The sequence below is a fragment of the Salvelinus fontinalis genome, chromosome 30 (genome assembly GCF_029448725.1).
Source record: "Salvelinus fontinalis isolate EN_2023a chromosome 30, ASM2944872v1, whole genome shotgun sequence".
NCBI lineage: Eukaryota > Metazoa > Chordata > Actinopteri > Salmoniformes > Salmonidae > Salvelinus > Salvelinus fontinalis.
Window position 1 is genome coordinate 42,517,898 of NC_074694.1, and position 16,462 is coordinate 42,534,359.

Genomic DNA, 16,462 nt, shown 5'->3' on the forward strand with positions numbered 1-16,462 from the left:
AACTACAAGTAATCTAGTAAAAACCATTGAATTCACAAGAGTATAACAAAATCAAAAACAGCAAACTAAAAACATTGACAGGTCAGGGAATCAGCCTCAAAATTGTTCATCAGTGATTTAAAAACACCAATCGGGACAGGTTCTTCCAGTTTAAAAGTATTTTGTAAGGCGTTCCAAGACGATGGCGCAGAGTACATAAAAGCTCTTTTACCAAATTCAGTTCGGACATTTGGAACAGTTAGCAGGATAAAGTCCAGCGAACGAAGAGAGTACCCACCACATTTCTGAACAATAAAAATGCCCAAATAAAAAGGTAGTAAACTCAAAATGGCTTTGTAAATAAAAGTATACCAGTGACTGAGCCTACGAGTGACTAGAGAAGGCTAGCCAACCCTGTTATACAAAGTGCAGTGGTGCGTAAGGGTTTTGCAGTTTAAAATAAATCTCAAAGTGCCATGGTAAAGAGTGTCAATTGATCTCAAACACTGAGCGGAAGCATTCATATATAAAATATCCCCATAGTCTAGTAAAGGCATAAATGTAGCTGATACTAGCCTCCTTCTGGCTTCAAAAGAAAAACGGGCCTTATTCCCGAAAATAAAATCCCAATTTCAGCTTAAATTTTTTTGTAAGTTGTTGAATATGCAATTTAAAAGAGAGGCCGTCATCAATTAGAATTCCAAGATATTTATGAGGTTACAACCTCAATCTCCTTGCCCTGACAGGTAGTAATAGGTGAAAGGTTCAGAGGTCTATTTCTTGCATTAACTAAACTAATGGTGTTTTCTTTGTCAGTATTGAGGATAAGCTTCAATTGACAAAAGGTATGTTGAACAGTATAAAAAACAAGTTCTGGAAAGCTTTTGTAAGAGATGAGGCACAACAGTAAATAACAGTATCATCAGCATAAAAATGAAGGTGTGCATTTTGGACATTTGTCTAAATCATTTATATAAATAGTGAATAAGAGGACCAAGTACAGAGCCTTGGGGCACACCATTAAGGACAGACAATTTAACAGACATAAGCCCATCACATTGAGTGCACTGAGTTCTATCAGACAGATAGTTAGCAAACCATGCAACTGCATGCTCCGAAACACCTACACTCAACAATCTCTGCCTTAGTATAGCATGATAAACTGTATCAAAAGCCTTAGAGAGATGAATAAAAAGTGAGACACCAGTGCTGTTTTTTGTCAAGGGCTTCAGTGATATCATTTAAAACCTTCATGGCTGCTGTAATTGTGCTATGCTTCTTCCTGAAGCCCGATTGGTACATTGATAAAATAGAGTTAGTAAATAAAAACTATTTTAGCTGTTCGCTTACAAGGGTTTCAAGTATTTTCACCAGGGGTGACAGCTTTGAGATTGGCCTATAATTATTTAAATGAGTTGGATCTCCCCCTTTTAAAAGTGGTAGGAAAAATACTGATTTTCAGATCTTTGGAATTTCATTACATTCCAGGGTTAGATTGAACAGATATGTAAGTGGTTCAGCTATGAAATCAGCTGCCAGATTTAAAAAGCAGGGATCCAAAAGATCAGGACCTGCAGGCTTTCTTTGATCGAAGGATTTCAGGGCTTTATGTACCACCTGCACTGAGAATGGCAAAAAGCTAAACGTTTGACCAGCTCTCACTGGTTCATCCACACAGGGTTGTACAGAGACAGAGGACACTGAATCAAACAGCCTACCAGATGATACAAAGTGCTCATTGAAACAATTCAGCGTTTCAGTTTTGTCATGTATAGCAACAGAGTCCTTCAAAACACATGACGGTAATTCATTAACATTACTGTTACCAGACATAGACTGGTAACAGACAGACTGGTAACATAGACTGGTAAAAATGCTCCAATAAATATTTAAAATGAGCAAGGGGGACGAGTCAAGTTTAATCTGCAGGCTATTCCACAGGCAAGGAGCATAACAGGAAAAGGCAGCCATACCCAACTCTGTGGAAATTGCATGGGTGTAATCCATGCTTGACCTGGTTTTAGGAATTCTAATTCTAATGTTGATGAGTGATGATAAATAAGGTAGCTTATTCAGAAGCGCTTTATAGACAAACACGAGAGCATCTTGTTCTCGTCTCACGGACAGCGAAGTCCAACCCACATTATGATATAAAACACAGTGGTGAGTTCTGTAGCTAACACCCGTAATAAACCTAAGTGCGCAATGATAAGTAGCATCCAGCGATTTAAGTGTTGATGCCGTAGCATGCATGTAAATAATATCCCCATAATCTATAACAGACATAAAAGTAGCTTGCACAATTTGTATTTTATTTGTAGAGGACAAGCATGTCCTGTTTCTATAGAGGAAGCCTAGCTTGATTTTTAGCCGTTTACAAAGTTCATCAATATGCATTTTAAAAGACAGTTTATCATCCAACCATATCCCTAAGTATTTATATGCAGAGACCTGATTAATTCGAGAACCATCTAAGCTCGTAAATCCAAGTGTATTTTCAACCAACTTTTTGAACCTAATTTAAAAATCATAAAATGTGTTTTCTTTACATTTAAAACAAGTTTCAGCTGTATAAAAGATATTTGTAATATCTTAAAATGTGTCTCCAATAGTGATAATGCTTGGTCAGCCGTTGAAGCGATAGACTACATGACAGTGTCATCAGCATATGAATGAATTTGACACTTATCTCATCACCGATAGTGTTTATGTAGAGAGTGAACAGTAATGGACCAAGTATAGAACCTTGTGGGATATAGACTCCCGCATTGAGAGGCACAGGGTCAGCTGCAGTGCAGTGCCCTTGGATGGAGAGCAGTTGTGCCTTGCTTAAGGGCATAATTGCAGGAGGTGATATAAGGGATCAGAGAGCAGCCTTTTCCATTTTCATTTTTGTGTCTCTGGGGAATACCAGCTGCAATGCAACAGTCAAGTAAAGCGTTCTAATTTTCAAACTAATGTTTTCTATTTGCCGGTCAGACCGTCACAGTGCGGCCACGCCAGAGGTACAGAAGGAGGAGGAGAAGAAATTTAAAGAAATGGGCGAGGCCTTCACTGTGCTCTCTGACCCCAAGAAGAAGACTCGCTATGACTGCGGCCATGACCTGGAGGAGGACAGCAATAATATGGGGGGTCAGTAACACCAATCTAAACTCAGCAAAAAAAGAAACGTCCTCACTGTCAACTGCGTTTATTTTCAGCAAACTTAACATGTGTAAATATTTGTATGAACATAAGATTCAACAACTGAGACAAACTGAACTAGTTCCACAGACATGTGACTAACAGAAATTGATTAATGTGTCCCTGAACAAAGGGGGGTGGGGTCAAAATCAAAAGTAAGTCAGTATCTGCTGTGGCCACCAGCTGCATTAAGTACTGCAGTGCGTCTCCTCCTCATGGACTGCACCAGATTTGCCAGTTATTGCTGTGAGATGTTAACCAACTCTTCCACCAAGGCACCTACAAGTTCCCAGACATTTCTGGGGGGAATGGCCCTAGCCCTCACCCTCTGATCCAACAGGTCCCAGATGTGCTCAATGGGATTGAGATCCGGGCTCTTCGCTGGCCATGGCAGAACACTGACATTCCTGTCAGGAAATCCCGCACAGAACAAGCAGTATAGCTGGTGGCATTGTCATGCTGTAGCGTCATGTCAGGATGAGCCTGCAGGAAGGGTATCACATGAGGGAGGAGGATGTCTTCCCTGTAACGCACAGCGTTGAGATTGCCTGCAATGACAACAAGCTCAGTCCGATGATGCTGTGACACACCGCCCCAGACCATGACGGACCCTCCACCTCCGAATCGATCCCGCTCCAGAGTACAGGCCTCAGTGTAATTCCTTCGACGATAAACGCGAATCCGACCATCACCCCTGGTGAGACAAGACCGCGAAGAGCACTTTTTGCCAGTCCTATCTGGTCCAGCGATGGTGGGTTTGTGCCCATAGGCAACGTTGTTGTCAGTGATGTCTGGTGAGGACCTGCCTTACAACAGGCCTACAAGCCCTCAGTCCAGCCTCTCTCAGCCTATTGTGGACAGTTTGAGCACTGATGGAGGGATTGTTCGTTCCTGGTGTAATTCGGGCAGTTGTTGCAGGTGTTGTTACGTGGTCTCCCGCTGCGAGGACGATCAGCTGTCCGTCCTGCCTCCCTGTAGCGCTGTCTTAGGCGTCTCACAGTACAGACATTGCAATTTATTGCCCTGGCCACATCTGCAGTCCTCATGCCTCCTTGCAGCATGCCTAAGGTACGTTCACGCAGATGAGCAGGGACCCTGGGCATCTTTCTTTTGGTGTTTTTCAGAGTCAGTAGAAAGGCCTCTTTAGTGTCCTAAATTTTCATAACTGTGACCATAATTGCCTACCGTCTGTAAGCTGTTAGTGTCTTAACGAACGTTCCACAGGTGCATGTTCATTAATTGTTTGGTTAATTGAACAAGCATGGGAAACAGTGCTTAACTTCACTAGGGTAGGGGGCAGCATTTGGAATTTTGGATGAAATGCATGCCCAAATTAAACTGCCTGCTTCTCGGGCCCAAAAGATATGATCTGCATATAACTGGTAGATTTGGATAGAAAACACTAAAGTTTCCAAAACTGTTGAAATGGTGTCTGTGAGTATAACAGAACTGATTTGGCAGGCGAAAACCTGAGAGAAATCCATTCAGGAAGTATATATATTTTTTTTTTGTAGTTTTCTATTCAATGCCATTACAGTATCCATTGACTTAGGACTCAAATTGCAGTTTCTATGCCTTCCACTAGATGTCAACAGTCTTTAGAAATTGTTTCAGGCTTGTATTCTGAAAAATGAAGAAGTAAGAGCAGTCGGAATGAGTGGACCCTAAAGTGTCACAGAGCTTTTTCATGTGCGAGACCGAGAGTGCCTTTCTCGTTTACCTTTTAAATTGACGACGTTATTGTCCGGTTGAAATATTATCGATTTATTTAGGCTAAAAACAACCGGAGGATTGAATATAAACATCGTTTGACATGTTTCTATGAACTTTACAGATACAATTCTGATTTTTTTTGTCTGCCTGCTTTGACTGCATTTGAGCCCGTGGTTTACTGAAGAAAGCGCGCAAACAAAACTGAGGTTTTTGGATATAAAGAGGCTTTATCGAACAAAAGGAACATTCATTGAGTAAATGAATGTCTGCTGAGTGCAACCATATGAAGATCATCAAAGGTAAGGGATTAATTTTACTTGTGTAACTGTTCTACTTGGCTGGTTACTGTTTGTAATGACTTGGGCTATGTTCTCAAATAATCGTAAGGTATGCTTTCGCCGTAAAGCATTTTTTAAATCTGACACCGTGGTTGGATTCACAAGAAGTTAATCTTTAAACCTATGTAAAATATGATTTGTTTTCTGAATTTATATGAGTATTTCTGTATTTGAATTTGGCGCCCAGCAGTTTCACTGGCTGTTGAAGAGATGGGACTCTACCGTCTCACGTGCCCAAGAGAGGTTAAACCCTTTACAATGAAGATCTGTAAAGTTATTTGGATTTTTACGAGTTTGTTTGAAAGACAGGGGCCTGAAAAAGGGACGTTTCTTTTGCTGAGTTTAGAATCAGATTGCATTATCCTAGCCTTAAACACTACCCCATAACCACTGATTTAGGATTATATTTCTTTACCCCAAATCCTAGCCCTAACCATTTCGCTTTTCCTAGCGACAGGTCTGGGATCAGATCTCATCCCCCTTAACCTCGTCTACCAACCGGCTCTATCTCTTTTGACCCGTCTGGTTTCACAGCACTTCAGAAAGAGACTTGAATGGAGCCTATGGCAGGAATGTGAAAAAATGCCACTGGATCTCTTAATCCATCACCATCTAGCATAAACTTTAGAACCTCCCCTCTACATTGTGTTTTTCAAAGCGCTAGCAGTGCAAGTGGTTTAGGCTAAACAAGGAAGTGAGTTCGGAAAGTATGCATATTTGAACTAGTTTTCACATATAAACTTTATATGCCCAAACTCACAATCAATTGGGCTTCCTAAAAACAATATGGTCGCTGTGATTGAACATTTATTTTTATTGGTGAATTTCTGCCTTTTAAAAAATCCCGTCTAATACAGCTGTAGCCGACTTGATCTTATCCCACGCCCCTTTCAAGTCCCACTTTGTTGCATGGTGTTTCTTGGCTCTATTGATTTTTTTATTTTTTTTAACACCTTTTTCCCCAATTTCGTGACATCCATTTGGTAGTTAGTCTTGTCCCATCGCTGCAACTCCCGTACGGACTCTGGAGGGGCGAAGGTCGAGAGCCATGCGTCCTCCTACCCTGCCAAGCCGCACTGCTTATTGACACACTACTCGCTTAACCCGAAAGCCAGCCTCACCAATGTGTTGGAGGAAACACCGTACAACTGGCGAACGAAGTCAGCGTGCATGCGCCCGGGCCTTCACAATGCGTAGCTAGAGCACGATGGGACAAGGACATCCCGGCTGGCCAAACCCTCCCCTAACCCGGACGATGCTGGGCCAATTGTGCACCACTTCATGCGTCTCCCAGTCACGGCTGACTGCGACACAGCCTGGGATCGAACCCGGGTCTGTAGTGACACGCCTCTAGCATTGCGATGCAGTACTTTAGACCGCCACTCAGGAGGCCGTTTCCTGGCTCTAAATGCGGTATCATTTGAGCCTGGGGACGAGGTTACATCCCCCTCAAACCTCACATTAAACACTACCCAAACACTTCCCCAACCCAAAGATCTCCACTATGGGTCAAAAGTTTTAGAATACATACTCATTCAAGGGTTTTTCTTTATTTTTACTATTTTCTTTTTCAAAACTATGAAATAACACATGGAATCATGTAGTAACCAAAAAAGTGTTAAACAAATCAAAATATTTTTTATATTTGGGATTCTTCAAAATAGCCACCCTTTGCCTTGATGACAACTTTGCACACTTGGCATTCTCTCAACCAGCTTCATGAAGTAGTCACCTGGAATGTGTTTAAATTCACAGCGGTGCATTGTTAGAAGTTAATTTATTTCCTTAATGCGTTTGAGCCAATCAGTTGTGTTGTGACAAGGTATGCGAGGTATACAAAAGATAGCCCTTTTTGGTGAAAGACCAAGTCCATATTACGGCAAGAACAGCTCAAATAAGCAAAGACAGTCCATCATTACTTTAAGACATGAAGGTAAGTCAATACGGACAATTTCAGCTGCAAAAACCATCAAGCGCTATGATGAAACTGGCTCTCATGAGGACCGCCACAGGAAAGGAAGACCCAGAGTTACCTCTGCTGCAGAGGATAAGTTAATTAAAGTTACCAGCTTCAGAAATTGCAGAGTTCAAGTAACAGGCACATCTAAACATCAATTTTTTTTTTTTAACATTTTATTTCACCTTTATTTAACCAGGTCGGCAAGTTGAACAAGTTCTCATTTACAATTGCGACCTGTTCAGAGCAGACTGTGTGTATCAGGCCTTCATGATCAAATTGCTGCAAAGAAACCACTACTAAAGGACACCAATGAGAAGAATAGACTTGCTTGGGCCAAAAAACACAAGCAACGGACATTAGACTGGTGGATATTTGTCCTTTGGTCTGGAGTCCAAACTGGAGATTTTTGTTTCCAACCGGGTGAACGGATGATCTCTGAATGTGTATTTCCCACCGTAAAGCATGGAGGAGGTTGTGTTATGGTGTGGGGGTGCTTTGCTGTTGACATTGTCTGTGATTTATTTAGAATTCAAGACGCACTTAACCAGCATGGCTACCACAGCATTCTGCAGTGATATGCCATCCCATCTGGTTTGCGCTTAGTCCCACTATCATCTGTTTTTCAACAGGACAATGGCCCAACACACCTCCAGGCTGTGTAAGGGCTATTTGACCAAGAAGGAGAGTGATGGAGTGCTACATCAGATGACCTGGCCTCCATAATCCCCCGACCTCAACCAAATTGAGATGGTTTGGAATGAGTTGGACCGCAGAGTGAAGGAAAAGCAGCCAACAAGTGCTCAGCATATGTGGGAACTCCTTCAAGACGGTTGGAAAAGCATTCCAGGTGAAGCTGGTTGAGAGAATGCCAAGACTGTGCAAAGCTGTCATCAAAGCAAAGGGTGGCTATTTGAAGAATCTCAAACATAAAATATGTTTTGATTTGTTTAACACTTATTTTGGTTACTACATGATTCCATATGTGTTATTTCCAAGTTTGGATGTCGTCACTATTATTCTACAATGTAGAAAATAGTCTAAATAAAGAAATACCCTTGAATGAGTAGGTGTTCTAAAATATTTGACCAGTAGTGTAGTTTAAGATTACCTTACCCTCAATGCTAGTCTGAAACATAACATTAGCATTAAACCATTACCCCTTCACTACACCTAACCACATGTCTAGGGTCAGATTACCTTACCCTGGGTCCTAACCATAACCACTGAGGGGACAAATGCAACACTGGCCATTGATCAGCGTCGGCTTCCTCACTCGCTCACGGTCAAGAGTAAAAATGTAATTCTAGGAGAATGGCATATCTCTGAAAAATATACAAATGTGATCGAATTGTGCGAGAAACAGAGTTGCCAATTTTAAACGTCTATTCCCAGTGCAGTCTTTAATACAAAAAAGGTTTGTTTTGATGTGTGGATGTAACTGAATTGGGGGGAGAATTAATATCGCACGTTGACACTATTTGACTCATTGCTGTTGTTTCTCTGCAGATTTCAATGCCAACAACATCTTCAAGACTTTCTTTGGAGGCCCAGCAGGAGGATTCAGTTTTGAATCCAATCAAAGTATGTAGTAACACTGCTGTGACAATGACACTTTTTTACCTTTTAATTTTTACACAGGTTATTCAGACCCCTTGATTAAATTATTTTTTTTTTAAATACATTTTGTTACGTTACAGCCTTATTCTAAAATGTATTAAATACCTCAATGATAAACCAAAAACAGGTTTCTATAAATTTTTGCAAATGTATTCAAAATAACATACGGAAATATCACATGCATAAGTATTCAGACCCTTTACTTAGTACTTTGTTGAAGCACCTTTGGCAGCGATTACAACCTCGAGTATTTGGTATGATGCTACAAGCTTGTCACACCTGTATTTGGGGAGTTTCTCCCGTTCTCTGCAGATCCTCTCAAGCTCTGTCAGGTTGGATGGGGAGCGTCGCTGGACAGCTATTTTCAGATCTCTCCAGAGATTCTCGATCGGGTTCAGGTCTGGGCTCTGGCTGGGCTACATTCAGAGACTTGTCCAGAAGCCACTCCTGCCTTTTCTTGGCTGTGTGCTTAGGGTCATTGTCCTGTTGGCAGGTGAACCTTCGCCCCAGTCTGAGGTCCTAAGCGCTCTGGAGCTGTTTTTTTTTATCAAGGATCTCTCTGTACTTTGCTCCTTTCATCTTTCCCTCGATCCTGACTAGTCTGCCAGTCCCTGCCACTGAGAAACATCCCCACAGCATGATGCTGCCACCAGCATGCTTTACCATAGGGTTGGTGGGAGGTTTCCTCCAGACGTGACGCTTGGCATTCAGGCCAAAGAGTTCAATCTTAGTTTCATCAGACCAGAGAATCTTGTTTCTCATGGTCTGAGATTCCTTTAGGTGCCTTTTTGCAAACTACAATTGGGCTCTCATGTTCCTTTTGCTGAGGAGTGGCGTCTGTCTGGCCACTATACTATAAAGGCCTGATTTGGTGGAGTGTTGTTGGAAGGTTCTCTTTTCTCCACAGAGGAACTCTGAAGCTCGGTCAGTGACCATCGGGTTCTTGGTCACCTCCCTGACCAATGCCCTTCTACCCCGATTGCTCAGTTCGGCTGGGCAGTCATGTCTAGGAAGAGTCTTGGTTGTTCCAAACTTCTTCCATTTAAGAATGATGGAGGCCACTGTGTTCTTGTGGACCTTCAATGCTGCAGAAATGTTTTGGTACCCTTCCCCAGATCTGTGCCTCGACACAATCCTGTCTCGGAGCTCTATGGGAAATTCCTTTGATGTTATGGCTTTGTTTTTGTTATGTGAACTGTGGGACCTTATATACACAGGTGTGTTTGCCTTTCCAAAACATGTACAATGAATTAAATTTACAACAGGTGGACTCCATTCAAATTGTAGAAACATCTCAAGGGTAATCAAAGGAAACAGGATGCACCTGAGCTCAATTTCAAGTCTCATATTAAAGGGTCTGAATACTTATGTAAATGAAGAGTGCCTTGGTCCTCCTTTCTTTTTGATGACCAATTTACCGCTTTTACCAAAGAGCACCTTTTGTCGACCGAAATTTGCCAATATTTCGTAAAACTTGTTTTTGCTTTTTTTGTTTTTCTTTTATAATAGAATATTCCAAACATACAATATACTTGCAGTGAAGCCGCTCAACTACTACATCATGCCAGTCTTCCAACAGATTCCCATTAAGGGTCAATGCCCTGCTCAAGGGCATGTTGACCGATCTACCACCAGGCCAAAAACCGTGAACCCGAACCCTCCAAGATCCCCCCCCCCCACAGTTCCCCAATAGCTGTCCCTCAACCATTTGAGACATCAACATTTTATTGGTGGCAAGACATCAAAATAATAATTTTAGCTGAAAAGCACGAAGTCTTGAATCTTGCATTGTTTTATATATCAACTCATACGGAATCTGGAATCTGTACATCAAAAATCTCTTCAACTATTTTTCAATCTGTATGGCACAGGGTTCACCATCCTGGTCCTCAAATGATACTGGTATAATTTCCTATTTATGCTATTTTTATTCCTCTGCCAGTTTTGATCCTTTATATTGGGCAGACAGACCAGTTCCCCACCTCCTCCCGCTGCCACCCGCCTCTATTTTTGGGGCAATGCTGTAATCAATTGGTTGTACTCTTGGATTGAGCAAGAGTACAGGTATTAAATACAGGTATTTTATCAACCAGCACATTTGAGTTCAGCCATAATATTTCTATCTTTTCAGGGGGATGAAATTGTAGCCAGCTCTGCAATGCTTGTTTGAAAAATAGTTTTTTCAAAGTATCATTTTCAATTAATCAAACGAGACATGGCAATCTGCACAAAGGCAAAAAGGCAATTTTTAAACAATGGATGTGATTTTCTTAGTAATCTACTTGAGAATCATTTAGGATTCAAATAAAACTTTTGAATGAGTGAAGCTTTTAGAGAGGTTTAGTGCTTTTATATTTAATAATCTCAACCCACCCAATTCATATTCTTTATATAGGTAGGCACGTTTTTTTTTGTCTGGTTTACCGTCCCAGATACAGCGAAATATCTTTTGCTCATATGATTTGAAAAATGAATTATCAGGAGTAGGCAGCGCCATATGTGAGTAAACTGAGATATGACTAAGGAGTTAATCAGGGCAATTTTTCCATAAATAGACAGGTATTTACCTCCATGGTTGCAGGATCTTGTCTATTTTTACAAGTTTTCTATCAAAATTCAGTGTGGAGAGCTTATTTATATCTTTTGTGATATGAATACCGAGTGTCTACTTCACCATCAGCCCATTTTATAGGTAAACTGCAGGGTAATGTAAAAGTTGTATTTTTTAAGGATCCGATACGTAATAATTTACACTTATCATAATTAGATTTTAGTCCATAGAGTACAGAAAAGTTATCTAGATCTTCAATGAGATATTGCAGGGATCTAGCTTGCGGACTTAATATAAAACTTGAGTCATTGGCATACATGGACACCTTTGTTTTTAAGCCTTGGATTTCTAATCCTCTAATGTTGTTATTGGATCTGATTTTAATAGCTAGCATTATGATGGCCATAGCGAATAGATATGGTGACAGCGGACACCCTTGTTTAACTCCTCTTGACAATTCAAAACTCTCTGAGCCATTATTTACTATTTTACACCTGGGGTTGCTATACATTATTTTTACCCATTTTTTTTTTTTGTAAGAGAATTACCGAAATTGAAAAAATCCAGGCGTTTTTAAATTAAATCCAGTCCTTATCAAATGCCTTTTCAAAATCCGCTATAAATACCATTCCTGTCTTAAATGTTTCATGATGTTCTATTATTTCTAGTAGTTGTCGTATATTATCTCCAATGTATCGTTCATATAAAAAACCTGTCTGATCAGGAACAATACCTGGTAAAACCTTTTTACTTCTGAGTGCTATGCATTTTGCTAATATTTTTGCATCACAACATTGAAGTGTAAGGGGCCTCCAGTTTTTTTAGATAGACTGGGTCTTTATATTTGCCATCTGGGTCTTGTTTTAATAATAGAGAAATCAGACCTTCCTGCTGAGTACATGACAGACTACCATTTCTATAGGAGTAGTTAAAGCAATCTAACAATGGAGCTTTTAGTATATCAAAAAATACTTGATATACCTCTACCGGTATGCCATCAAGCCCTGGGGTTTTTCCAGACAAAGGATTTAATAGCCTCAAAGTTCTTACTCTGTAATTTGGCCTACGCACTGACCTTTCTGTACATTTAGTTCATTTAAAAAAAAAATATATTATTTGGAAAGGATTCCTTATCACAATCTTCATTCAGTGGGAAAGGATGAGATGGAAAAGAGAAGATCTGCCTAAAATAATTAGCTTACTCTTTTTAAAATATCATTCGGAGAATCATAGATGACTTCAGTAACGAGTTTCTGCAAAATCTTTTTATTTGAGTTCCTGTATTGGAGATTCAGGAAGAATTTTGTGAATTTTTCTCCATATTCCATCCAGTTTGCTTTGTTTTTGTAATAGATTTCATTAGATCGTTCTTGAAGAAGTTCCTCAAGTTCTTCTTGTTTTTCCTCTGACTTATTTTGTATCTCTGTAGTATTGTTTTTATTGCTATCTACCTGTACTATTTGTTCATGGATTTCCCTTCTTAGTCTTGTCTCTTTAGGAAGAAACTGCTTTTTTTATTGTTGATGAATATTGAATTGAATGACCCCTGAAGGTACATTTTAAAGGTATCCCAAACAATAAGGGGATTTGCTATAAACAATATTATACTGGAAAAATTCAGTTATAAATGATTTCGTCTTAGTTAAAAATAAGTTGTCCTCCAGTAAACTTTAATAAAATTTCCAATATCCCCGTCCACGTGGAAAATCTGAATTATGTGAATGCCAATTAGATGATCCGATCGCATTCTGTCTCCTATTAAAACTTTTTTAACCTTTGATGAAAGAGATAAGAATGTAGTCAAGCCGACTAGCTTAAGTCTCCTCCATGTATATCTCACTAGGTCGGGCTTTTTTAGTCTCCAAATATCCACTATTTCTAATGTGTCCATAATATTTGTGATTTCCTTAAGGGCGGCACAATGATGATAGTTTGTAGAGTGATTAAGTTTACGGTCCATTGAGGTACTTAACACTGTTTTATAGTCTCCTACCATAATGATTAGATCATTTGTTGCCTGTAAGTTGAATAAATTGGTATAAATGTTTTCGATGAAGTGTGGATCATCCTGATTTGGACCATATAGATTAATGAGCCAAATCTCCCTTTCGTCCACTTTAATATTCAAAATATTCTGTTTTTGCATTGTTATTATGGGGTATTGTATGTAAATTGATGAGGAACGTTTTTTATTTAATCCAGTTTAGAATAAGGCTGTAACGTAACAATGTGGAAAAACTCAAGGGGTCTGTAAACTTTCCAAATGTACTGTAATCATACACTTTGTCATGGATTTCAACACAGCAAAGTAACACATTTCTTTTTTTCCACCCTCTAGACCAAGCACCTGGAAATGTGTTTTTCCAGTTTGGCTAGAAATGAAGAATGCCATTGGGAATGCTGTAGCCCTGGGGTGGACAATATTAAGTTGGATGCACCCTCACAACCTGATTTTTATGCTCCCAATGTTTTTTGCAAAATGTTGCTTTCACATGCTAAAAAGACACTCGGTGTTGTTATCTGAGCGAGAGAGATGGGGCTCATCATGCTTGGCATCTTCCTAAAATATTTTTGGCTGTTGCCACCACAGTTGACAATATCCTCTTCAAATTCAAACTGACAGGGCGACTTTTGGTAGGTTTAGTAACTAAGAACGTAACAAATTAAATAGTTTAAAGGTTATTTGAGAAGGGGGTTTTGGAAAAACTTGAATCCTCAGGAAATTGGCTTGATTCTCTTTTGTGAGTATTTGTCGCAAAGCATGTTTTGAAGGCGTGAAATAGGAGTCCTGTTGCCAAAATATACATTTCATTGCTTGAATGGAAAATGTTTCCTGTACCTGGAGCAAGTAGAGCTTTGTAAATGAACACATGGGAGTGCAACTCTGTTAGTTTTAGTAGGTCGCATTAGTTTTTCATTCACACCACATAGAGGTCGCCCCGAAACACAAAGTTGGCATGGGAATCATTTGGCGGTAAAGCAGAAACTGACCTTAGGGCAGAGCCTAGGAACTACTTCAGTCCCATGTAGAATGAGACATGGTTTTCATTTGTTGGATTTTCCTGCAGACTCAAACTACAGTTTCATGTTAGTCTCCATTTTACTCATTAATGTATTGTGCATTTTACTGGCATGTTTTAAGTCTATTGTGCTCCTAATTTGATTTGAGATTTTGTTCAGTTCTCTTAAATGTATTTATTTATTGTATATTCAAACTGTATCCATCTCTTGATTTCTAATGTTTTCTATTAAATAGGATGTAAAAAAACAACATATCCTTGACCCACGTCCTCCTTGGGACTTAAAACGAGTCTTCTGTTATTTCTGGGTCCAAAATCAATGTATGTAAAGTTTTGACCTTAATAGATCAAATTTTCTCCATGTGGTTTTCTAGCATTGCTTTGCCCCCATAATACGATACATCCGGTTTCAACTCCCAACTAACATTTGAAACTTCAGCAGCCAGTTTCTAACTCTGGTCCAGGCTAAGTACATGTTCCTCTACAAACTAGTAGAGGTGTAGTGGATGGCCCAGAGCTAGTCAGTCCCTCACAAGTGTTGCCTTAGATGTTGGCTTGCGTGCAAATGTTCATTTTGTCCATCTTTTTATTGAACCTTTTATTTAACTAGGCAAGTCAGTTAAGAACAAATTCTTGTTCAGGGGCAGAATGACAGATTTGAACCTTGTCAGCTCTGGGATTTGATCTAGCAACCCTTCGATTACTGGCCCGAAGCTCTAACCACTAGGCTACCTGCCGCCCCGGTCTACACCAGACATGATCAGGACACGCAGGTTGAAATATCAAAATGAACTCTGAACTAACTATATTAATTTGGGGAGAGGTCCTAGCTAGCTAGCTCATTTGTCCTGGGATATAAACATTAGGTCCTTTTTTTTCTGGATCTTTGTAGAATTATGGCCCATTTTAACACAAGTTTGTTCTCTTCTCTCAATCCACATTTAGAGAACCTAGGTGGTTTCTAGTAATCTCTCCTCCTTCAGTTTTTTTCTTATGTGGACTTTATATGGCAGTTGGCAACCAACTTTAAGATGCATTACCACCACCAACTGGACTGGAGTGGGAACCTCAGTTCATCCTTCAATCACCCATGTGGGTGTATTCTCCTGAAAACTAATGAGGAGATTAGAGAGGTGGGACTTGCAGCGCGTCACGAGTGAAACATAGAACCATCTTCTATTTTAGCGCCTGACTACTCAGATGCTCGTTGACACGCACAAGCTGTTTGGATGAAATTATTGAATAACATGTATGTGTGTACATATATGTTGCACTAAATGTTAGGCGAACCCTACAGACTGACATTGCTTTAACACAAAGGTTGAGAAACTCTTGGGTGCTAGGCAAAGTCACATTTTAATTGCCATTTTACTTTGAAGATGTTTAAATTTAAAAAGAAAAGTGGTTTCGCAGCCTTGTACGATACAAGACGAGAATTGACTTGCTGGAATTGGTTTTGCGTTCGGTTCCAGAAAAACAACATTCTCAGTTTGGCCAGTCTTGGCAATGGGATCTTGAAAGAAGATACTTGACAAAAAACGGATCCCTTTTTTTGCACCTAGAATCAGCTCTCATTGAGAGGCTTTTATTCTGCTTTTGGGGATTGTCATCATGCCTTGTATCTGTCATGAACGTTTGGTCAGTATGTCCCCTCAATCTGTGAAGCAGCCAGGTGGTAGGTTGAAAACGTGAACAGAAACACTGTACATTTTCATGATCCTAGTACCTGTGTACCATTTTATTTTTAAAGAATATGCCTCTACAATGTTTTGGTTGAAGGAAATAAAGATTAATCTTTTCCCATTATCTCTGTCCTCTTTGTTTTACATTTGAGTGGAGATATTGCTTCCACTATCTCTGATCCTACAAGTACAGTTTCAGGAAGCTAGTATTTTTTGTCAACATTACAACACTGACACAAACGGCTTTGTCAAATTACGGCAAAAAAAATTATTTTCCCCATAAATTACAAGGCTAGGATTTTCAACTAAATGTATACAGAACAAAAATATAAACTCAACATGCAACAGTTTCAAAGATTTTACTGAGGTACAGTTCATATAAGGAAATCAGTCAATTGAAATACATTAATTAGGCTGTA

The 16,462-nt window shown here is 39.8% G+C and overlaps 1 protein-coding gene across 2 annotated transcripts in view; it reads left to right on the forward strand.

The window, feature by feature from the left end:
- The window catches only part of LOC129829265 (dnaJ homolog subfamily C member 7-like), a 61,999-nt gene extending 45,832 nt beyond the window's left edge, over positions 1-16,167 (forward strand). For both annotated transcript variants that reach the window (XM_055890976.1, XM_055890975.1), the window contains 3 exons: positions 2,959-3,111; positions 8,680-8,754; positions 13,680-16,167. In XM_055890976.1, the coding sequence (XP_055746951.1) occupies positions 2,959-3,111; positions 8,680-8,754; positions 13,680-13,717 (266 nt within the window). In that variant the 3' untranslated portion in view covers positions 13,718-16,167. The remainder of the gene's footprint in view (positions 1-2,958; positions 3,112-8,679; positions 8,755-13,679) is intronic.
- Positions 16,168-16,462: the final 295 nt, after the last annotated feature.